This window comes from Ovis canadensis, chromosome 2 (genome assembly GCF_042477335.2).
Source record: "Ovis canadensis isolate MfBH-ARS-UI-01 breed Bighorn chromosome 2, ARS-UI_OviCan_v2, whole genome shotgun sequence".
Lineage (NCBI taxonomy): Eukaryota > Metazoa > Chordata > Mammalia > Artiodactyla > Bovidae > Ovis > Ovis canadensis.
Window position 1 is genome coordinate 50,551,200 of NC_091246.1, and position 25,149 is coordinate 50,576,348.

At 46.1% G+C, this 25,149-nt stretch overlaps 1 protein-coding gene across 3 annotated transcripts in view; it reads right to left on the minus strand.

Annotated features, from left to right (window-relative positions):
* Nucleotides 1–25,149, minus strand: part of TMOD1 (tropomodulin 1) — an 89,222-nt gene that overhangs the window by 32,446 nt on the left and 31,627 nt on the right. For all 3 annotated transcript variants that reach the window (XM_069576116.1, XM_069576117.1, XM_069576119.1), the window contains exons 3-4: nt 15,518–15,674; nt 7,084–7,203 (exon numbers count right to left, since the gene is read on the minus strand). In XM_069576116.1, the coding sequence (XP_069432217.1) occupies nt 7,084–7,203; nt 15,518–15,674 (277 nt within the window). The remainder of the gene's footprint in view (nt 1–7,083; nt 7,204–15,517; nt 15,675–25,149) is intronic.

Genomic DNA, 25,149 nt, shown 5'->3' on the forward strand with positions numbered 1-25,149 from the left:
GTGAGATGGTCTGACTCAGGCTCCTGTTACTCAGGCTGAATGCGGAGCATTGACCACAGAGGGCAGGGACAGGCTTGTGGGACTGTGAGGCTGGCGCAGTGTTCACTTGGGAGGATGACGTTTTGTGACCCCAAAGCCTGGCTTCACCCATCCTCCCTGGGCTGGCCCTGCTTCAGTAGCCTTTTCCCTCGCCCAGACCTTTCTGTTCTGGCAACACCAGCGGCCACTGCTCAGTGGCTGCTCCTGCTTCTGCCAACACCACCCATTTGCTGGCGAGCCTCTTTCCATCTACACTACCCACCGCTGAAATGCAGCCCACCCCCGCACTGGAGAGTTTTGAGATTTAGCAAATAAAATTACAGGATACCCAGTTAAGCTATAATTTCAGATAAACAATTAATAATGTTCTGATATGAGTGTGCCCCATTTAGCATTTGAGAACTTTTTCTATGAGAAACTTGTTTATCTGAAATTCAAATCCAACTGAACATCCAGTATCTGATCTAACAACTCTTCCTCCCCATCCGTTAAGTCTGGAATAATGCTTCCTTCCCGGAAGTCCTCCTGGATTCCTCCTTCCCTCTAGCTCTCTCATAGCACCTGGTGTCCCTGTCACAGTCATAGTCAACAGAGTTAGCGCTTTCTGGGTATATGTGTTCCTCCCCTACTGGACTGTGGGCTTCCAGAGATCAGGGAAGAGTATTCTCTGTCTTGGACCTCTTTCAGAAGATGATATTTGGTAAACATTTGTTCATTAAAAAGAAAAAAAAACCTCCCCCGGCCATTTCATTAGATGCAATTTCTAGTTAGAGAGACAACATGGGAAGCTTTAGTGAAGAGTCAAGAGACCCAAGTTCCAGTCCTGACTCTGCCCCTGATGCTGCTGCGTCCTTGGATAAGCCCACTCCGCTTTCTGGGTTTCAGCTTCTCCTGTACAATGAGGGGTAAGACTAGACCACTGGTTCTCAATCATGGCTACACATACAAAGGAACTTTACAACACCACCAGTGGTCCTCCTGGACAAACTGATCTAATCCCTGGAGATGTATTTTTAATCTCCGTGGATGATTTCTGATGCTCAGTGGGAGCTAAGAACCACAAGACAAGATGATCTGAAAGTCCCTTCTGTTTCTCACATTCTATGAGTCTTTTCTGCTAAAATTAGACCTGCCTGCTCATCGTTAAGAACTGGTAAGGAGAGAAGCTTCTGCACTGTTTTGAGCTCTGTGGGCCTTAATTTAGGCTGCATCTCCATGCGCAGAGGGAGCTGAGGCTTGATGCAGCAGCAGGTGCATCAGATCACCTGGAGTCACCTTCTGGGGTGGGCTCTTCCAGCTCCACCCAGACAGCGGCTCTGATGGTGGTTCTGAGCTGCTTCTGGGTTTTAGGGTTGGAAAAACAGTTTGCAAAGGTTGCTGGGAATCATAGGAAAGATGTAACCTCAGATGGCTTCTCTTGCTTAGAGTGTATAGAGTGGTGGGAAAATGGAAAATGCATTTTGTGCTTGAATGATAGCTCTTCATAGTGGTCCAGAAAGAGGGGGCCGAGGCAGGAAGGTTGCAGGGAAGGGCTGGGGGACAGAGGAAGGAGACCTGGACCCTGGACTGAGCCTTGGCACTTATTTGCTGAGTAACCCTGTCCAGATAACTTCCACTTTTTGTGTCTCAGTGTATTCACCTCTAAAATGGATCATGTTTGAGGGATGATCTCATACCTTCTCATGGGCCTTAATAGCCACATGACAATTTCTCACCGTCTCACAGTGTTTGATTTTTACGAGCAGCATCCAGGACAGGTACTGTCAACCCCCATTTTCCTAGCAGGCTAAAGAGGGTAATGGTTGGTCAAAGACCATTTGGTGAAGACCCTCCTGGCTTCTAAGTTAATGTCCTCACCCATACCTCCATATACCAGGTTACCAACTGGTCTACAGTTCTAAAATTTCTCCTCAACCTCAGAATTCTAAAGACAGACGACACATATTCTAGGAGGTAATGTATATCAATAGCAGCCATAAGAAGAAATAAAACAACTTTGCAATTCAGAGGAGATTAACGTTCCAAGAAGGTGAGAGGGAGGAGGATTGGAGGGGGAGGGGCCAAGTAAAATCTCCACCACTGAGCAGACTGCCCGGTGGCTCCGGAGCCGGTATTCCCTTCTCCAGACCCGAGGACCAAACCATGACTTTCTCCTCGCTTGGTTTTGCACACTCCATGTCACCAGGAGTGAGTGACAGAAAAACAGCACATCAACATTGCCTGCTGCTTCATTCTTTGTAGATACGGGCAGGGCTGAATTTAGCACAGGGGAATGTGATTTCTTACCAAAAAAAAAAAAAAGTCTAGATCTTCCTCAAAACTCAAAAAGGCCTATTTTTGAACTCTGAAAAAGAACATCGAGTTCTCTTTCTTCACTCTGCCTTGGCAGGGTTCACTCAGTTGGTGATTTGACTCAGGACACAGAGAGACAGCGGCACACATCCTTGGCTCCCCCAGCTGCCAAGTGTGCAGACTGACTCGGGCAGAAGGCCGGAAGGTATTTCCTGCATCCTAGGAGCAGGTGAGGGAAGCTGGCTCCGGCCCAGGACCTCAGAGCAGTTGAACCAACTACTTCTGAGTAAGCCACACCCTGACCCTTGTAGTGTCGGGGGAGAAGAGATGCCTAAGGACTTCAAAGTACAGCAGAAGCTGGGTGGTCTGACTAAGACTGCCTCTGATCATCCTAGGAGCTGGGGGCACAAACTGCCCTGGGGTGGCCTGGGGGTTCTGAAGGGTAAGTTTGCTGCTAAGTCACTTTAGTCGTGTCCGACTCTGTGCGATCCCATAGATAGCAGCCCACCAAGCTCCACCGACCCTGGGATTCTCCTGGCAAGAGTACTGGAGTGGGTTGCCATTTCCTTCTCCAATGCATGAAAGTGAAAAGTGAAAGTCAAGTCACTCAGCTGTGTCCGACTCTTAGCGACACCATGGTCCGCAGCCTACCAGGCTCCTCCGCTCATGGGATTTTCCAGGCAAGAGTACTGGAGTGGGGTGCCATTGCCCTACCCTCAATTCCTTCTTGGGTCCTGCCCTGCCTGAAAGTTCCCCAAAGGTGAGTCAAGGTCATGCCCCTGACTGGGGAGGGGAGACAGTGATCATGCCCTTGCTTGCAGCTGACTCCCAGTGGCCTCGGAGCTACAACTCAAGGCCACGTGCCACGAGTTAGCACGGTTGGGGGCCAGCACATTTCTCATCACCTATGATGACACCGCATGTTGATATTTGTATGTCTCTGTTCTGTCCTCTTCACCACATCCTGGGGCCCCCAGGTCAGGGACTGGATCTGATTCATCCCAGCAGTATACGCTGACTCGTGAGTGAATGCACAGATGAGAAAACAAAGAGTGAGTGAGAGTTCACAGGTCTGGCTCATGTGACACACCTACTGGGTGTCCCCTTGCACGTTCCTGTCACAGCCAGGTATCAAGCCTGCCGCACGTGCACCTGTAGAGCAACGGCTCAGAGGGGCTGCCTCATCCCCAGCTCAGAGCCTCTTTCCCACTGGGACCCATCTCCTGGCCTAGTTCACCTCTGCTCTTCCTCCTTTCGGTTCAGCTTTGGTCCCCACCTCATCTTACGGCCCCACCACCTGACGAGTCCTCTCCTGCACTCAGCCCTTTCTCCCTAGGACACTTGCTCCCACCTGTCCCTGCATGTTGGCCTCGGGGTTTATTAAACTTCAGCTCTGCACAGGCAGGAACCAGGCTGCTTTCTTATGGTTAGTCCACTGCAACTGGAAGCTTAGTTAACAGAAATGCTCTGCCTGAGAATCGAGTTGCAGGGCGCAGAGAGGACCTGCAGACCCTGTGCCCAGCACGCCCTCCTCTTCGTTCCCTAATGCATCATCCACTCGGGGCTCCAGCTACCGCCAGCAACACCCCTAGCACTCCAACAAGATGTCCCACCTCCAGCGACTCTTAAATTGATTCCTGGCTAGGCAGCTCTCCTTGGTCCTTGCAGGCACCCAGCTCTCTTTTCTGGAGCCTCAGACCAAAAGCCCACACTCATCTCATCATCTCAGCCTCTAGTCCTCTGATCCAGCTCTAGGAGGAGCTGGTCTTTCAGAAACACATCTCAGACACAGGCCACCTTGGCCCTTGGCCTCACCTGGGGCCTGTCCCCTCCATCCCCTCAGCCCCCCAACACCACCACCTCTCTACCCAAATCCTTGCTTTCATCTGGCCTCTCCCAACACTCCCCAGCCCAGGCCTCAATGCTTTAGTGTGACATCTAGAGCCTTTCCTAATTCCTATCCTCGCCCCGGCCGACTCTGAGATTCAGCCATGCACCCTTCTCCCCACTCTGTGTCCACCTCCCTACCCTGGAAGGCTTTATCCAGGATGTACTGGGTGGTAATTTGTGAGCAGACCCTAGAACCAAGCTGCCGGAGTTCAAACCCATGGGCAAGGATAACCTCACTATGCTGACTTTCTCTATCTGTAAAATGGGGACTTCAATAAAACTCACTTCATAGGATCACTGTGGTCAGTAAATGCAGCAAGGTGTGGAAAGCAACGCCCACAGCAGTGAGGACATAGTTAGTGGTCAACGAATGTTCCACACCTTCTTCCATGGCCACCTTTCAAAGATAGCTGACATGCACCAATAGGCGTCCAAGGCTAGCCAGTTAACGCTGGTGTCGCCCTGCAGCTCCCGCTCTCCTTTCTGGGCATTGGAAGTGTGTGGCATCATGAACAGATACTAGTAATCAGCCATGCCAGCAAAAATAGAGAGGAATAGTTTCAAGAAATCAAGACAGAAACTTAGCATGATATTGCAGTTCTATTTTGGCATAGGAACTGCCGGTTCTGACAGTGGAGTCATTTGATAATCCCTCTGAACTGCCTAATGAGGAGCATGACGTCACAAGGGTGATCAGAGGAGAAGGACCAGGACAAAAACAGTCGCTGGGGTGAGCCCTTGTGGAGATGCTGGATAACTGTGCCCCCCACCCACTGCCCAGGTGCACAGATGAACCAGAACGCAAGCAAACTCTGAGTCGTGAAGACAGTTTGGTCCTAATACCGGAGCCTAATGTGGGATCTAATGTGACAGGTGTGGGTTTTGATGAGCAAAGCAGTTCAGTATCCTGACCTAAGTGCTGCATTTCCAGGGTCACACCCTCACTGCCGTGTACTTCATAGTGAAAGTGAACACCTTTCTCTGTCAGCCCTGACACCCTTCAAGCCACTGCCCTTTGCCTTTTCCCAAACGTTCCGCCTCCCCAGGAAAGGCTGTCTGGGTTGAGGGTCTACACACTGGCTCCCCTTGTTCACTCCTCAGGTTGCTGCAACCTGGCTCTGGTTCCCTGTCCCCCTCTCCCCTAAGAATGTCATCATTCTGGTACACAGCACGCACAAAAAGCTGGAGGATGCGAAAAGCGTAAGACACTGCAGCCACCTGAGTCCCCTGGCAACAGCAGCCTCACTGGCCTCTGGCATTGCCTCTGAGTCTCCCGGCAGGCCCTGAACACTCATACTGTCTTGCTAGCTCTTGTATTAGGCTCTGCCCATCTTGATTTGGCCTTGGGTTCCCAGCCCATTCGTGGTATCCATGGTGGTTACCTTCATCCTATTTCCACTCTTCTCCCAAAGACTTCTCCCCCAGCCAGGGCCCTAGCCTCCAGAGCTGAAAGACCCCACTCCCACCAGGCCTTCCACCCTAGAGCTTGCCGATACTAATGACACCCACCTCCCTATCTCCAGTGTGGACGCTGGAAGAACTCAAGGACTTTCATATACACTTGCCCCCCTATGGGTGGCCATTGGCCTTATTTCCCGTATACTTGTCCCTCTCTCACTGTTACGGCTGAATTTTGTCCCTCCAAAATTAAATTGATTATGTCCTGCTTTGTCCCTCTACTATGTTGAATAAGGTAATTTCTAGCCCCTTAGAATTTGTAACTGTTTTCAGAGATAAGGTCTCTAAAGAAGTGATTAAATGACAATGAGGCTGTTAAGGTGGGCCCTAATGCAATCTGCCTGGTGTACTTACGAGAAGGAGATTAGGACACACAAAGGGACCCCAGCGGACACATGCACAGAGTGACAGAGAGAGACGGTCATGTGCAAGCGCGGGAGAGAGGGCTCAGAGGGAACCAACCCTGTGGACACCTTGGTCTTGGACAGCTAACCTCCAGAACTACTGAAAAAAACACAGTTCTGTTGTTTAAGTCACTAGCCTGTGGTATCTTGTTAGGGCAGCCTGGGCAGACTAGGGCACCCACCTTCACTAACAACACCAACTTAGTCCCGGAGAAGTGGGCTCCTCCCCTGAACTCACAGTTGACCCCGTCTTTCCTCTCCCCTTCCCACTTGCCTTGAGTCTCTCTCCATCCACCCTCCTGTCATCATCTGGGTGAGGGTTAGTAGCCCCCCAAGATTGCTGAATAAAAAGACTGGCTACCCCACTGGTCCAGGGAGCACAGCATGACGGTGGGCACACTACAGCCAGAGCCTGACCCCCGTGACAAAGGGATACCAACAAGTGGGGCAGGGACCAGACAGTCATAAGGCGACAAGAGCAGGTGGTGAAGGCCTCTGGATGCCAGGCCACCTTCCGGAGTTTTCGGGGCTGTTTGTGAAGATCACATGGAAACACACATGAAGATGGAGGGTGCTGTGTGAATATGAGATATGGGGTGATAGGCTCCAAGTCCAGCTCTCTGAACTGTGCAAAGTGGTAAAATCAGATGACCTGTTCCAGGCATCTGTGAGCCCCCTGGACCGGAGATGCCGGCAGCCCTCAGTCTCCTCCCCTCTCGTCTTTCTTCCCAGGAGGCCTGGGCAGGGTTTGATGCAATGGCTGGTAAAGGGCTTAGGCTGCCTCTCACATTCCTCTGGGATGGGCTCCGAGGTGGACAGGGTTTGGGTGTTTTTATCTCTATTTCACTCATCTTGGTTCTTGATAATAGGTTTCCATCTCCTCTAGTCCTTTTTAGAAACAGAGAGGGTATTTACGTTGAAATACGTCACTCAAGGCTCCCCTGCTGATGCAGGTCAAATGCTTTAGAGGACATGGGGAAGTGTCAGGAATGCCTCCTACCTGCGATGTCACAGAGTTCCGCGTCCGAGGCATTCGCCAGGGCCTCCTCCAGCTCTGGCTCCAGTGTCACACTTTCCAGCACGGGGTCCATCGGCTTCTGCTTGGGGACCCAGACCTTTCCTGAAAACACATGAGATGCCAGTTACATGGAGCGCCACTGCACTGGGGCAGCCTCTGGCGATGACCCCAGGTGGGCCGTCCAGAGTCCTGTGGATCCCTCCGTGCCAAGATATCCTGAAAACTTCTCTCTCTGGGGACCCAATGCCAAACTGGCTCAGAGAAAGGGAATCAGAGATCTCCAACAAACAAGAACTTTAGAACTTGGTCAGAGGAGACTGCTCACTATTGAAAACACTGGTCATTAATTTTAACAATCAGTAAGTAGAAAAAAAATGCAAAAGAAAAATACAATCTGGAATGCTCTAAACAAGGGTTCTGGTATGAGAAAAAAACTTAGAAACATTTCTAAAACAAATACATACACTCAGATTAGTAAAAGAGGAATAGGGAAAAACTTGGGACACTATATTTTTAAAGTGTCAGACTCATAACTGAATGAGAGAGCAAAGAGGCACACACGGGGATGGCTGGCGGCTGCAGAGTGCACCAAGATGGCCTTTTGAAGAAATTATGGGGCATCCACACAATGGCAATCCCACAAAAGGATGACAGAGAGCTCTACTCACTAAGAAAGGAAAATGCCCAAGACAACATGTGTGAAAAAGTGAGAGGTTAACAGGCAGGAAGGCCAGGGGTCTCCAAATGGAGGAAATAGGCTGCAAGTCTCTTAAAATTCTGTGTTGCTATGATGACACCTGGTTCCACCCGAACTTAACTTTTCTCAAACCTTGAGCTAACCAATGCATTTTTCTTCTGGAAATGTTTTCCTTAAGCTATGTTAATGAAAACTATGTATTTGCTTTGGAATTTGCCTTTCTTCAAAATGGTTCCACCAAAGACTAACTTTTGGCTGACAATAGCTCAAAAAACCTGTATTCATATCAATTGTTTTATGGCTGGGGGATGACACACCTCGTGCCATCCTATCTCAAAAATGAACATTGTGGGAGAGGGGCCTGGTGAAACTCCGTCAGCCTTGAGGTGTCTTTCTTATCTGATTAATAACTTTCTAACAGACATAAAACACCTTGCTAAAACTGGCAGGGGGGCACTCTCTGTCCCCCTTCTGATGTCTATGTCAGAAGGTTTCTCTGTCCCTTTTCATACTTTAGTAAAACTCTGCTACACAAAATTTCTTGAGTGATCAAGCCTGGTCCCTGGTCCCGAAGCTAAATCTTCTTCTTCGGAGATCAATAATCCAACACCGTTCACTGTAAGCTATCAAAAGCAAGCTTACAGAATAGCATAAATTATTTAATTCTGGTTATAAAAAATTGCATGTGTGCATGCTAAGTTGCTCAGTTGTGTCTGACTCTGTGTGACCCTATGTACCCACCAGGCTCCTCTGTCCATGGGATTCTGCACGCAAGAATACTGCAGTGGGTTGCCATGCAATCCTCAAGAGGATCTTCCCGACCCAGGGATTGAACCCACAGCTCTTACGTCTCCTGCATTGGCAGGCAGGTTCTTTACCACTAGTGCCACCTGGGAAGCCTGGAAAATTGTGCATGCACACACACACACACACACATATCTTTATTCATCCAATATGTTTATTGAGTTGCAATCAACCCTGAATATTCATTGGAAGGACTGATGCTGAAGCTGAAGCTCCAACACTTTGGCCACCAGATGTGAAGAGCTGATGCACTGGAAAAACTCTGATGCTGGTAAAGACTGAGGGCAAGAGGAGAAGGGGGAGACAGAGGATGAGATGGTTGGATGGCATCACTGACTCAACGGACATGAGTTTGAGCAAACTCTGGGAGATAGTGAAGGACAGGGAAGCCTGGCGTGCTGCAGTTCATGGGCTTGCAAAGAGTCAGACACAACTTAGTGACTGAACTACAATTAACAGTTTATTGAGTCCTTCCTATGTTCTAGGTACCTTTCTTGGCACTAGGTGGACAGCAGGGAACAGTTTACTGTTTAGTGAAAGAGGACAGGTAATAAGCAAACATGTAAAGATAACAGATAGCACTAAGTATCACAAAGGAAAATAAAGCCAAGCAAAAGATTAGGAAGTTCCAGGCTGGGGTGTGGGTGAGGTGGACTCTGCTCTTTGGGATAGGGTGTTTCAGGGAAGATGATCTGTGAGCTGGAATCCGACAGAGTGGGGAAATGAGACCCTCAGATCAGTGATAAGACGAGGATGCCCACTTTCACTGCTCCTACCCAACTGTGTACATAAAGTTCTAGTCGAACTGAATGGACAAGAAATAAATGGTATCCAGACTGGAAAGGCAATGACACCCCACTCCAGTACTCTTGCCTGGAAAATCCCATGGATGGAGGAGCATGGTAGGCTACAGTCCATGGGGTCGCTAAGAGTCAGACACCACTGAGCGACTTCACTTTGACTTTTCACTTTCATGCATTGGAGAAGGAAATGACAACCCACTCCAGTGTTCTTGCCTGGAGAATCCCAGGGATGGGGGAGCCTGGTGGGCTGCCATCTATGGGGTCGCACAGAGTCAGACACGACTAAAGCGACTTAGCAGACTAGAAAGGAAAAAGTAAACTTATCTCTGCTCTCAGATGATATGATCTTATATGTAGAAAACCCTAAAGATTCCACACACAAAAAAACAGGGTACAAGATTAACATACAAAACTAAACTGTATTTCTATACACCAGCAATGAAAAATCTTAAAGGGAAACTAGAAAAATAATTTCATCTACAATAGCATCCTAAAGAACAAAATACTTAGGAATAAATTTAATCAAAGAGGTGAAAGATTTGTACAATCTCCTGCATTGGCAGGCAGAGTCTTTTATTGAGCTACTTGGAAAGCCCACAAAACACTGCTGAAAAAAATTTAAAAAGACCTAAACAAGCAAAAAGGAATCCCAATTTTAAAGATTGGAAGGCAATATTAAAATGGTAATACTGCCCCAAACAACCCACAGCTTCAAAGCCATCTTTATCAAAATCTCAATGGTTTTTTTTTTTTTTTGCAGAAATAGAAAAGCCAAACCTCAAATTCATATGATTGTAAGGGACTCCAATCAGTCAAAAAATCTTGATAAAAACAAAGTTGGAGGATTCAGACTTCCTGATTTCAGAACTTACTATAAGATTAAGCAATGTGGCACTAACATAAGAATAGACATACAACACAATGAGGTAGAATTGAGAGTCCAGAAATAAACCCATACATCTTAAGCAAACTGACTTTTGATGAACTTGTCAAATCCATTAAATGGGGAAAAATAGTTTCTTCAAGAAATGGTTCTGGGACAACTGGATATCGATAGGCCAAAAGATAAAGCTGGATCTCTATCTCACACCGTACACAAAAACCCAAGTGGAAACAGATCGATGACTGAAGTATAATAGTTAAAACTATAAAATTCTTAGATGAGCACATAAACATAAATCTTCATGACCTTAGATCTGGCAAAGTATTCCTAGATATGACAAAAAAGAATAAGCAACTAGAGAAAAATTGATCAATTGAATTTAAAATTTAAAACCTTTGTGCATCAAAGGGCATCATCAAGAAAGTAGAAAGACAACATATAGAAGAAGAAAAATATTCAAAAATCATGTACTTTTAGTATTCGGAGTATATAAAGAACTTTAACAACTCAACTACCAAAAGAAAAACAACCTATTTAAAAATGCGCAAAGGGCTTATAGACATTTCTCCAAAGAGGATATACAATTGCCTCTCGGTATCTGAGGGGGATTGGGTGCTCGAGTCACATATAAAATGGCATAATATTTGCATATACACACATCCTTCTGTATACTTTAAATCATCTCTAGATTATTTATACTTACTACAATGTAAATACAATGTAAATAGTTGCAAGTGTGAGACAAATTCAAGTTTTGCTTTTTTAAAATTTGTGGAATTAAAAACAATATTTCTGATTCATGGTTGGTTGAATCCATGATACAGAACCTACAGATATGGAGGGTCAGTTGTACAGATGGGCAACAAGCACATGACAAGATGCTCAACAACTTTGGTCATTAGGGAAATGCAAATCAGAATGAGAATGAGAGACCTTCTCACAATCGTGATAATGACTATAACAAAAATCAAAAGTTAAAATGGAAACTAACAAGTGTTGGCAAGGATGTGGAGAAACTGACCCTCATATATTGCTGGTGGGAAAGTGAAACGGTGCCGTTGCTTTGGAAAATAGTTTGGTACTTCTTCAAAAAATTAAATGTAGAATTACATATGATCTAGCAATTTCACTCCTAGATATATACCCCAAAGAACTGAAAACAGTTATTCAAGCAAATACTTATACAGGAATGCTCATAGAAGCACTAAGCACAGTAGCCAAAAACTACCAAAATGTTTATCAATGGATAAATGGACAGACTGGGGAATATCATTCAGTAATAAAAAGGAATGAATGAGTCTTGAAAACAATATTCTAAGTGAAAGAAGCCAGACACACAAAGTCACATATTATATGATATAATTTAGGGGAGATATCCAGAATAGGCAAATCTATAGAAACAGATTGGTGATTGCCAGGGGTAGGGGACAGGGGGCATGGAGAATAACTGCTTCTTGGGTACAGGGTTTTCTTTTGGATGAAAATGTTTTAGATCTAGATAGAGATGGTAGTCGCACAACATTGTGTATATACTAAATGCTACTGAATTGTTCACTTTAAAATAGTTAATCTTAATGTTATGTGAATTTAATAATAATAATAAAAAAAACTGCTCACTTTGGCAATTGACTGAGAATAACCTGAAATGGGGCCAGGATGGAAGCCAAGAGATGGTTGATGGTTAGGAGTCTCCTGCAAAAGTTTAGATGACAGATGATAGTGAATTGGACCACAGATGAAGAGGGATGGGAAGTGCAAAGGGAAATGTCCACAAGGATATTCACTAAACTAGGACCAGGGGACCATCTCTCAGTGGAAAGAATTACTTCTTTATTACTTAAAATGTTTACAGCAAAGATCAGTTTCCTATATAAGCAGAACAGGCAAAAAATCATCTGGGAGAAGATGTATAATAACTTTCACCAGAGGTGGATCTGGGAAAGGGCAAAAATGGCGAAAAAGAAAACAAACTGTGAAAACAGCTGATGCAGTGACTAGGATGAACATTCAGTAAATATTTAAGACTTTAGTTTATTACACTACTGTAGCAGGTGCCTCCATAGAGGTGGTGACTCAGATATCACAAGGCTCAGACTTCTTCCCTTCCTTCATCTTACTAGTTGGGATATGGCTATGCTGACTGGAGCTTCAGCAGCCAAAAGAACCATGAGGACAAAGATGTATTGCAAGCATGGCAGAATGAAAAACTGGAAAAGCTCTTGATTCCTAACCCCAAGAAAGATGTCTTACCAACCTTGGAATGCCTAACCCTGCAGCTCTACTAAGTAAAAGAAAACTAAATATTCATCTTAAGTCTCTTTCATTTTACTTGTTTCTCTAGCACATGGAGCCAAATCTGCATAATGAAAATAACCTGCTTGGAACTTTGTTCTGATTCCCCCACTTGAATGAGAGTGAAGGAAAATCCAAATTCCTCAAGATTTTGTACCAGTTTATGGCCCCTATTACATCCTGCCAGATCTTATAGTGACTGATATGCGATTTCCCCTCAGCCTAGGCTCCCTCTAGGCCCGGTGTGGGGCAGGTGCTCAGCAGGGCTGGGCTGAATGGCCCTGAGTCTGCCTTTTACAGCTGGAATGTCTCCTTCCACACTCTCTCTGTTGAGACCCACACTTATTCAATATACATGGACTCCAACAATCATCATGTAAATATTTTATGATGACGATGATGCTGGTGGCGATGATGTTAGTGATGATAAACCTTTTAGGCTTGTCATTATTGTAAAAATAGAATAAATTATAGCTACCCTCCTTGGGTCAGCCTGGCCTTTGATGAAGGCACTCAGGCTCTGGGAGTCTGGAGAGCTGTTCCCGGCTCAGGGCCAGGTCAGCATTCTGTGAAGGGGCAGCAAGATTGGTTGGTGTGCAGCCCAGATTCCCTCCCCATCCCCCATCTCATCTCCAGCTCCTCCCCTGGGAGGGGGAGGGCTACACAAGGGAGCAGATGGCAGCAATGACTCACCAACTGTCCATCCAGGCTTGTTCTTGACTCTCACAGCCTTGCTTTCCCCAGTTTTCAGATGTGTAGGTGGGCTAGTGGGAGTTTTAAGACCCCTCGAAATCCAGAGATTTTTTTTAATCTTTACCTGCTGCACCTGAAATCACTCTTCAAGGCACAAGTACCTTGCTTAAAACAAGCTTGCACCTATACTCTCAGCCAGGCACACCTAGGCTTTATGGTCCAGGCTCCCTTCCCCTGCCTCCCACTCCAGGATGCCTCAGATCACACAATTTTTCTAAAGCTCTGTGATCCAGATGTCTCCTGGGCTTCCCTGACCTTCCAAGTTTTTGGTAAAATCTGGACTGAGCTCCAACTGCAAGCACTGGGTGGCTTGACATCCTCCCTGCATCCACCCCTCCCTGCTCTTTCATTTTATTATTTATCAGGCAGTTACTCTGTGTACTGGATTGTGCTAACACAACAGGGCATGCCTGCTCAGTTGCTCTGTTGACATAGGGACAAAGCCACAGACAGGGACCCTTGGCTCACCATGCTGACATCCTTGGGGGGATGACAATGGAAGAGGCAAAAAATAAAGAATTACCCAATTAATTAATTAGAATTAATGCTTTCATTCAACAGCTATTTACTGGGTGCCTACAATGTGCTAGGGTTTATGAGGTACAGGAATATAACAATGAACCAGACAGGTGTGGTACTAGTACCCATGGAGCTTATATTCTAAGGAAAAAGTCTACAAGGTCCATTATGCATGTGATCAATTTGAACGCATTACTTTTCACTTTCACGCACTGGCGAAGGAAATGGCAACCCACTCCAGTGTTCTTGCCTGGAGAATCCCAGGAACAGAGGAGCCTAGTGGGCTGCCGTCTATGGGGTTGCACAGAGTTGGACACAACTGAAGTGACTTAGCAGCAGCAGCAGCATTCATTCAGCACCTCTCTGCCTCATGGAGCTTACAGGCCGGTGTGAATAAATTGTTCTGAAGAACACACAAAGGCTTCTGAGATGGAGACTAACTGAGGGGGAGTTGAATGGATGGAATGTGCTAACCAGTAGGGACAGGAAAGGCTTTCCTGAAAGAGGAGACAGTACAGTTGAGACCAAGAGGGTAATAATAGCTGATACTGATATTGCATTCATGATGGGCCAGGTGCTGTGCTAAGTGATATATATATATATATATATATATAAACTCAATCCTTAGAACACCCTCAGGAGGCTGGTAATAATATTCTTTTCATCACCCCCATTTCACAAATGAGGGAACGGAGGCACAGCAGGTTTAAAAATGTACTTGAGGGAATTCCCTGGCAGTCCAGTGGTTAAGACTCTGAGCTTCCACCACAGGGGGTGCAGGTTCCATCCCCGGTCGGGGACTAATAATATCCCACAAGCCTTGCAGTGCAGCCAACAAACAAATGTACTCAAATTCACACAGCTAGTAAGGGGTAGTGCCAAGATTGCAGCCAGAGTAGACCCAGCTCCAGTCTAAGCTTCTAACCATCACATCTCTTACAGAAGAGGGGAGCCAGCCCTGAAGACAGCATGGAGCCAGACAGAGGACCTGCATTCCAGGCAGAAGGCATCTGTGCAAAGGTCCTAAGGTGGACAAAAGCTGGGAGTGTCTGGGGAACAGAAAGAGGCCTGTGGGGGCAGCAGGGCAGTGAGCAAGGATGAGCACGATCCCAGAGGACAGGAGGAGGGTTTGGAGTGTAGGGGAAGTTCTGGAAGGGTTGGGTAGTCGGGGTGCCTCTCTGTTCCCCGATTCTGGATGGTGTGCCTTAGGCTGGGGCAGAGAGTCACGGGGGACAGATGAAGGAAGGGGAGCTGCAGCTGCCAGAGAGAGGGGCTGTGGGGAAAGAGCAGGGAGTTAGGGTAGGGAGAGGGTATCTCTTGTTTCTGGTTGGAGGGCACAGACTTTGTCTGGGCCTCATGTCCTGATATCATTTTAATAGTTCCTTCTTTCCCTTTCGACTGTATCAGGTTTGGATGAAGAGTAATCAGGACACCCTAGTTAGAGGGGACTTAGGGGGAAGTGTTTCGGGCCTGGTTGAGCCCCAAACTTCGCTAAATCTACCTCACACATTGATGCTTTTGGAGCTGGGCTGTAACTTTGGGCCAGGCAGGGATGAAGGTAAGGCGGCCCAGTCACATCTGGCCCGACACGGGGCCTGGCTTACAGCTGGCACTCAGTGATGCATGGAGGGGTGACGTACTCAAAAGCACAACATCGTCCAGTACCTCGCTTCTCCCCTGTGTAGGGGACCAGATCTTCTCGGTCCTTAAACTCCTTTGCTTGCTTTTCCAAGTGATCCAAGAGCTCCTCCCTTCTAAAGGGGCCTGTGGGCGCCTTGGTGGTCTGATCCTTCTGCCTCAGGCCCGCGGGCAGCAGTGCATTCTACAGTGGTGGTTGCGGGGTGGGTGCAGAGAGAGAGAGAAAGAGGGAGAGAAAGAGAGAGAGCAGTCAGCTGCCGAAGACTCGCATTTCTCCAGAAACTCCTCACTGAACCACGGGAGCGCCATCTAAGTTGTTCATTCACAGGTAAGGAAACTAACACCCTGGGAGGGGCAGGGACTCGCCGAGGTCACGGAGAGACACATGAGGTCACGGCAGACAGGGGCCGAGCTCGGCTAGGACTCAGGTCTCTTAACCAAACCCGTTCCCAGTCTGGAATATTTTATAAAGGCATGAGGGGGAGGGTCAGCTGACCAGGGGCCAGACTGCCAGAGCATCTGCTGAGGGGGAAATAGGATGACATTAGGGTTTGGATGCATGAGGGTATTTCCAGGCGCTATGCAGAAAGTAGCTGGGGAGAGAAGCAGCCTGGAGGGGGCAGACTGAGTTAGGGCCTTGGATGCAGAATCAGGGAGGAAGAGGCAGGCCCCCCAAAACAAGCAAAGAAAGCTGGGCAGGATGGCAGGAAGGGCCAGGCAGGCTGTCAGGCTGCAGGCCCCAGCTGGCCCTACCCGCTGCTTCCTACCCTCCTGACCGTCGTGCTCATGCACGCTGGCTGTTAAATATTTTGAACGTTGCCCTTGGAGATGGGTCTCTCAAGGAAGATATCGTCAACCAATCCCCGTGATTTCTTCTTCAAACATGGGCAGGCTTCTAGGTGTGGGCTCACTACGAAAGCAGGCTCCTAATCAGGGTGGATTTGAATCACACGGGTTTCACTTTAACTCAGTAATGCAGAGATTCAAAGACACTCATGGCTGGAAAGGATGCTCAGAGATCAGCAGCCACTGCACAAGCACTCCCTTCAGGAGGAAACTGAGGCCAAGGGCAGAAAAAGACTTGCGCAAATCTAAAACTCAAATCAGGCTCCTTCTGCAGACTTGAGGGAAGAGGGAAATGTTCTGGTCAGATCAGTGCTCTCCCCCGCCCCCGTTCATTCAGGGAGGTCGGGAGGATCCCAGGAAGGGTGATGTGAGCAGAGTCTCACCTCATTTCTTGCTGCACTCCCACACTGGACAAATTAGAGAGCCATTCAATGTCCCATCTCTGTACCATTCAGTAAGAACATGCATCTCTTCAGTCACCCACTCACACTCCAAATCCTTTCCTAAATGCCCCCTCTGAGAGGATAATGCTGTCTGGCACATGACAAGAGCTCTGGGCCTGGCACATGGGGGGATAAAGCTTGGGAGGCAAATACTACTGTTTGGCTGCAGTCTGATTTATTTTTTACAGGATAGTTTACCACTGTGCCATTTCCATAAGAGCAGTGGGTGCGAGATCAGGACACTGAGTGTGAACCCTACTCTGGGTCGAGCAGGGCCTGGTACAGACATCAGTATCAGTATATACTGGGGCTCAGAGAGTGGGGTGGTGTCCACGCAAATGGACTTAGGCCACAAGTCAGGAGGGACACCTGGGAATTGGAGAGGACATTATGAAAGAATGGCCAGTAGGTAGAAAACTGAGCCTTGATTGGTTTGTGGGTGATCGCCAAGAATGTAAGTGGTGCCACAGATGCCCCAGTTTTCCCTAAGCAGCAGTCCTTAGACATTTTCCATGTGATGATGGTCCATGGATGAGCCATGTCCCAGGTGAGATAAGACTTCCTGTGGCTACCTGTGTGTGTCCACTCAGAGTAACTACATCTACTATAGCTCAGCTGAGGGGACAGCCTACCTGTCCTGCAAACGTCCAACTGTGATTACCCGTGATGAGCAACCAAATTCTTTGTGACATGCTGGCACCTCACAGTTGACCCCACCCCAGACGTAAGCCCTCACTTGGAGTAACGATATCTCCAGCACTGTGATCTTGGGCAAGTCAACTAACCTCATTGTTCCTTCATTTCCACAGTTGTAAAACATGAATGATAGCCACTCTCTCAGAACTGTTGAGAACACTCAATCAGATAATGCAGAAGAGTGCTTAGCACACAGCGCCTGACACAATGAGCGCACAAATTACCGCTGATTATTGTTGCTGCTCTATGATCAGATAAAATACATTTTTCCAGGAGGTAGGCTACCCAGATATGTAGGCTGGACAGGGGATGTGTTATCCAAATATGTCTTAGAATTCAAAAAATGAATATATACAAATATAAAATGAATTAAGCATGTGAAGCAAGTGGTTCCCAATGATCCCCACAAGGGAAGACCTGACAGATTCTTGTTACCATGAAGGATTTTGATGGTGGTGAGGTGCTCGGGTGCATTCTAGCCTCCGAAAGGATCGTATTGTGGTGGTAAAAACCCACGAGGTTGTAACTGAGGGGAAAGCGGTTTGCAAACTTACATCTCTTTCTGAATATATCTGATAGAGGCCAGTGATTTGAAGTCGACTTTTTTCAAAATTTTGGTTTTTGGTATCTACACGAGATAATGGATGTTCACTAAACTTGCGGTCATCGTTTCATGATGTATGTAAGTGAAGTCATTATGCTGTCCACCTTAAACTTCTATACTGCTGTATGTCAATTATATCTCAATAAAACTGGGATGGGAAAAGTAGGGTTTTCAACCTCAGCACAGGAGAGATTTGGGGCTGGATGGTTCCTTGTCAGGGGAGCCGTTCTGTGCATCCTTGCTGTTTAGCAGCATCTCTGTCCTCTGCCTAACATGCCGCTAGCACGTCTCCAGGTTGTGACCACCAAAATATCTCCACACATCCCCAGATGTCCCCTGTGGGGGGCAAAGTCACCCCTGATTAAGAACCACTGTGTTAAACCTGAAACCCATATCATTGCAATACGGGAGTAAAGATGCTTTTCATGTGTTTTAAAAATATTACTTATGTGGCATGTTAAAATGTAGTTTTATTTATCTTCATTGAAAGCAGTTGATTTTTAAAAAACAAAAACATAACAAGCTTTTTCTAACAATTCTCTGCTTATTGAATCTTTAAAGTAGATACTGGGAGCATTATCCTTGTTGGGAGTTTATTTTCATTCCATTAAATGGTACGTTTAGTGAAATATAACATGATTTTCAACTAAAACCATAGCCAGTTGCATATTTTTAAACTCTTGATTGTTTATCATTTTAACTTGTTTTCAAAAACAGCACATGATAGAAAAAACAGCATGTGAATTCACCTGATATACAAAAATTAACTCAAAATAAATCAGAGACCTAAATGTAAGAGCTAAAACTATAAAACTTTTGAAAGAAAACAGGCATAAATCTCTGTGACCTGGATTAAGCAATGGTTTTCTTAGATATGATTCTGAAACAAAAAGCAACAAAAGAAAAAATAAATTTGACTTCACCAAAATTGAACATGTCTGTGCTTCAAAGGAAACTAAGAGGTAAAAAGACAATCCACCATTTGGTAGAAAGTTATTGCAAATCATATATCTGAGAATGATCTAGTATGCAGAATACATAAAGACCTCTTAACTTAAAATATAAGACAAATAACAGAATTTAAAAGTGGGCAACAGATTTGAATAGACATTTCTTCAAAGAAGATATAAAAAATAAGCACATGAAAAGCTTCTCAACATCATTAACAAGAAAACACAAATCAAACCCAGAATGAGCTATTACACTTCACACCCTTTTGCCCATAAAAAAGATGGGTAAAAACAAGTGTTGGTGAGACTGTGAAGACATTGAAACATCCATACACTGTGGTTCAGTTCAGTCACTCAGTCGTGTCCGACTCTTTGTGACCCCATGAATCGCAGCACGCCAGGCCTCCCTGTCCATCACCAACTCCCAGAGTTCACTCAAATTCATGTCTATCAAGTTGGTGATGCCATCCAGCCATCTCATCCTCTGTCGTCCCCTTCTCCTCCTGCCCCCAATCCCTCCCAGCATCAGAGTCTTTTCCAATGAGTCAACTCTTTGCATGAGGTGGCCAAAGTATTGGCATTTCAGCTTTAGCATCAGTCCTTCCAATGAAGGGAAATGTAAAAAGTGTATCCCCTTTGGAAAACAGTCTGGTAGTTTCTCAACAGATTAAAAACAGAGTTATCATTATGAGATAGCAATTCCACTTCTAGGTAAACCCAAGAGAAATAAAAGAATACGTTCACACAAAAACTTATACATGAATGTTCATAGTAACCTTAGTTATAATGGCCCCAAAGTAGAAACAACTCAAATCTCTATCAATGACAAGTGGATAAAGAAAATGTGGTATATCCCTACAACAGAATACTGTTTTGCAATAAAGAGAAATGAAGTGCTGGTGCATGCTACATCATAGGTGAAACCTTGAAAACATCATATTTAGTGAAAGAAGCCAGTAGTAACAAAGGACTACATAGTGTCTGACTCCACTAATATGCACTGTCCAGAACATCAAATCTATAGAGACAGACAGTAGATTAATGGTTGCCTAGAGAGCAGGAAGTAAAGTGAATGCTGTTCAGTCATGTCCAACTCTTTGCAACCCTATGAACTATACAGTCCATAGTATTCTCCAGGCTAGAATACTAGAGTGGGTAGCCTTTTCCTTCTCCAGGGATGGAACCCAGGTCTCCCACACTGCAGGCGGATTCTTTACCAGCTGAGCCACAAGAGAAGCTCAAGAATACTGGAGTGGGTAGCCTATCCCTTCTCTAGCAGATCTTCCCGATCCAGGAATCGAACCTGCATTGCAAGGGTCTCCTGCATTGCAAGCGGATTCTTTACCACCTGAGCTATCAAGGAAGCCCCAGAGCTGAGGAGGATGGTGAGAAATGCAAAATGACAGCTATCAGGAACAGGATTCTTTCTGAGGTGATGCTAAGTCGCTTCAGTCATGTCCAACTCTGTGCGACCCCATAAACAGCAGCCCACCAGGCTCCCCCATCCCCAGGATTCTCCAGGCAAGAACACTGGAGTGGGTTGCCATTTCCTTCTCCAGTGCATGAAAGTGAAAGTGAAGTTGCTCAGTCGTGTCCGACTCCCAGCGACCCCATGAACTGTAGCCTACCAGGCTCCTCCGTCCATGGGATTTGCCAGGCAAGAGTACTGGAGTGGGTTGATGAAAATGTTCTAAAATTGACTATAGTGATTGTTGTATATCTCTGTGAATATACTAAGAAACACTGAGTTGTATACTGTAAATCAGTGAATTTTATGGCATGAGAATTATATTTCAAAAAAGGTGGTTTTTTTTTAATGTTACTGAAGGAAAAATTACAAAAATGGCCAATGCAATACATTAAGTGCCCATAGAATGCTAAGAACACAGGCTCTTTGTGTGTCAGTGGCCAAAAATGATGCTGAGACTGGGCAGGCTAGAGCTGGCCAGATTTAACGTGGCGTTTTGTTTTAAAGAGTGAGGAGCCACATTATGCAAACTAGTCATGGAGGCGTTATATGGGTTAAAAAATATTGCCTTAGATCTCTTATAACTATTAGAACCTAAAACTGACTCTCAGACCCAGCCATTTAATTGGTAAAGAAAGAGTTTCCACAACATTTTGTCATCACCTTTAACCAGGAGAATATTTGCTAAACATGTTTGTGTAGAAATGTATCTTTTCTTAAATTCCTTCCTCATTTCACAAACACTTATAGGGTGAGTATTACAAAGCCAGGTAGTGTGCTAAGACACAGGGCCAGGGCCCGACCAGGGACGCCGTAATCTGGAGTAACTGAGTAAACAGGGAAAGCAGGCTAAAAGGAGAGAAAAGTCTCAATTACAGCATGTATGCAAAAGAATGAATTATTTTAGCTTTTAAGGTTAATCAAGATGCTAAAGTGGGGTCCACTTTACTGAATAGCAAAGAATAGTTGATAACTAGCCTCTACATTGCTGTAAAAGTCATATGCGTCCATGGTGCCTGTGGGTAAGTGGAAGCATCTAACCCTTTAAGGCACTTAAGTCTCGTTTTCCTAATCTTAACGTCTGCACAGCATAAACTTGCTGGGCATGTGCTTTCTTTACAGTTAGTTCAAAGGGAGGCAGCTGTCTGCTTCTCCAGGACAGATGTCACTTCTGCATGAGGGAATCCGTATCTACATGCACACATCACACGTACACACATCTTCACTCCGAAGACCAGTGGATTAGGGTGAGATTTGCTTTGGGAGATAGCGTTGGGGTATACGACTCTGAGCATGCCTTCAAGGTCCTTACTTACAATTAGAAATTTACTCATGTGAGGAGGGCAGTGGGTAATGTCTCTGTTATCTCCAAACAGGAAAGTTGGTGGTGTTGTTTTGTTTTGTTTTGTTTTTTTAATTTGGCCAAGCCATGTGGCATGTGGGATCTTAGCTCCCGGACCAAGGGTCAAACCTGCATCCCTTGAATTGAAAGCAGAGCATCTTAACCACTGGACTGCCAGGGCAGTCCCTAGTGTTGGTTTTAAGGAGGAAGAATTTCTAGGTACTCTTTGATCTAGCCAAAATATAAAATTATAGCTGTTTCACACTTGGGAGCGAGGAGGACTGTGGCACACTGGAGATTTCAATGCCTCCACATTACCCAGCTCTAGCTAAGAATTGCCGTGGTGGTGTTATTAGATCTGCTGATCTTTATGTGAAAGTTCTTGATTTTTAAATATTGACACATGATCCAAATATTTTAAAAACAATGTTCAGACCAAATAAAACACAGCTGGAGGCCAGTCTTAGCCCACAGGTTGCCATTTTGCCATGTCTGATCTGAGTTCCTATCAGACTGAAATTCCAGACAGAGGAAGTTAAGATACTCATTCATTTATCCCTCAAATGTTTGCTGAATATCTTGCTCATTTCAGGCTCTGGGCTAGAGGAAGAAAGAGGCAGATACATCTTTTTTTTTTTTAATCCAGAGGTTTAAAAAATTGTTTTTAATAATCATAAGAGGTAAAACTAAGCAATCTCTTCCTGTACTTTCCTGGTTGTAGTTTTTTAAATGGCGATTTTCTTTTAAATGTTGTAAATTTAAAAGCTGGATGTACAGCTTGATAGGTTAGTATCTTTATTTAGTTTTCTCACCCAAGCTCTGGAATCCAGCTGCCCAAAGGATGATGGAAACTTTGACAAATCCTCAACTGCACTGTTAGGAGCTCTAACACCCTGTGAACAGGTGCAGTAAAGGCCAAATATTAAGTATCTGCACAATTATCACTGCTATAGATAGTTGGGGCTACATGAGGAGCCATCTCGGCTACAGCCACTGCAGGTTGGTTAGCAGAGTACATGTGCACCATGTATACACACACAGGCAACACATATGTGCATGCATCCACATGCACACACACACTCAATGTGTTAAAAGGATCTCAGGTTGGCAGCTCAGAGCTGCAAAGCCTGGAAGAGAGCCCCTGAGCCAACTCTCTCATCTCCAGTTGGGTAAACTGAGGCATGGGAAACTGAAGTCACTTGCCCAAAGTCACACACCTCGTTAGTCACACATCCAGGAAGGCTGAGCTGATATACAGGTGACATGTACATGACTAGTATCTCAAGGATCAGTATGGCTGTCTTCAGACTGGTGGTTCAGCATATATACAACCTGATTCTTCACAGCGTATCTCATGACACAAGGCAGGGCCAAACCTGTCCCTCCTGGTGTTCTCCTTATCCTCCTTTTCTGCCTCACGTTCAAGGAAGATGTTGCATTTCCCTGCTGTTGGGGGACACTGGGCATCCTGAGACAATGAATGAGTGATCACACTCCACAGGGGCTCTCAGATGGGGCAACACACACAAGTGTGAGCAGCTTCCTTCACCTGGGGCTTCCTGCAGGAGGTGGTTCCTGAGCTGAATGAGTCCCAGGGCACAGGCAGGAAACAGCCAGGTGAAGAGAGAGAAGAGGGAGGTTACCAGGGGACAGAAAGCACAACACAGAGGCTTGGCAGAATAAGAGCGCCTGACTTGTCAGGGGAAGGAGCCTGAGGCTACAGGGTTCAGAATCATCTTTGTCCCGCAGGCACCAGCCTAGTTCAAGCCATGGTATTTCCTGCTGAGAGCATCAGGGTAGCCTCAGGCTGGCTTGTGTACCTGACCTGGCTGGCTTGTGTACCGCACCCACTTGTGTAGCTGACCAGCTCACTCCCCAGCACAGTCACAGATACTCAGCACCTCCACTAACCCACAGAATCATTATCAAATTCATCAGCCTGGCATGGAGAGCTTTTTCCTGATTTGACCTCAACGAACTCCAGCCTCCCCATCTTCTCGCTGAAGTATTCCATGTTCCAGCCACTCCAGGCTGCTCCGCATTCCGCAGCCTCGCCCCACACCATCACCCTGCCAGGGCATCACTCAAGCTATGCCCTCTGCCTGGAATTCCACCCCTCCTCCCCCACTGCATTCATCCCTCAAAGCCCTTCTCTTGGGCACCCTGTCCAGCCTTTGCAGTGCTCCCCACACCGATCTGGTGATTCTCTTTCCAACCACCCGGAGGCATCTTGCCAGTTCTTATATAATGCTCCTTCTAATTTGTCTTGGAGCACATTTATGCCATATCCCTCTCCCCAAAGAGACTAAATGCCCCTCGAAGGCCAGCTGAGATATATCCTAGTCTTCTCTGCCCAATCCCAAGTAATAGGTGCTATGTGTTTTGAATTGTCCAGAATCACACAGCACTGATGCTCCAGCAGGGAAAAGATGGTATTTCTTAGACGCCCTTCAGGTCAGCATCACACCTGCTACCCTGAGATGTTTGCTGGTCTACCCAACTGCTGCCCCATGCAGCTCTGGGGAAGGGGAAACATTATGAAAGGTGCTAGAGTTGGGGTGCCCACCATGGGACCAGAATTTACTGATGGAGATTTTGGGAAATGCTGAACTAGAGAGTAAGACCTTTGTAATGTTTCCTTCAGGGATCTGGATTTGGTTAAATTCCTATCAGCTCCTCCATCTCCCCCTCGGAACTTTCGGCAGAGCAGAACATCAGGCCATAAAACTGGCAAACTCAGAGCGACAGACTTCAAATAGTCCCCAATATCATGTCTCCCCTCTCCAGTAATAAAAGCACTCCACGCTTGGCTGCACAATGGCCACCACGGTAAAAGACTACATTTCCCAGGCTCCCTTGTGGCTAGGTTGAATCACAGTATGAGAATGTCCAGTGGCGATTTCCAGTAACTTTCCTTAAAAGATACTTGAAAAATGGCCTTTTTTCCTTTTCTCCCCACCTCCCACCCTTTCCCTCTATTCTAATGTCTGGACTGCAGTGATTATGGCCAGCTCTTTGGACCATGAGAATGGGGCTACACCTTAGCAATGGAAGGAAGATGAGCTGAATGATCCTTGGGACTCTGGGAAGTCTGGGGAGCTAAGCTCTGTATCTGGCCTAGACTTCCCACCTCTGGACTTACTTGAGAGATGAATAAAACACTGCTTGGTGGTGGTTTAGTCTCTTAAGTTGTGTCCAACTCTTGCAAGCCCATGGGTTGTAGCCTACCAGGCTCCTCTGTCCATAGGATTTTCCAGGCAAGAATACTGGAGTGGGTTGCCATTTCCTCCTCCAGGGGATATTCCAGACC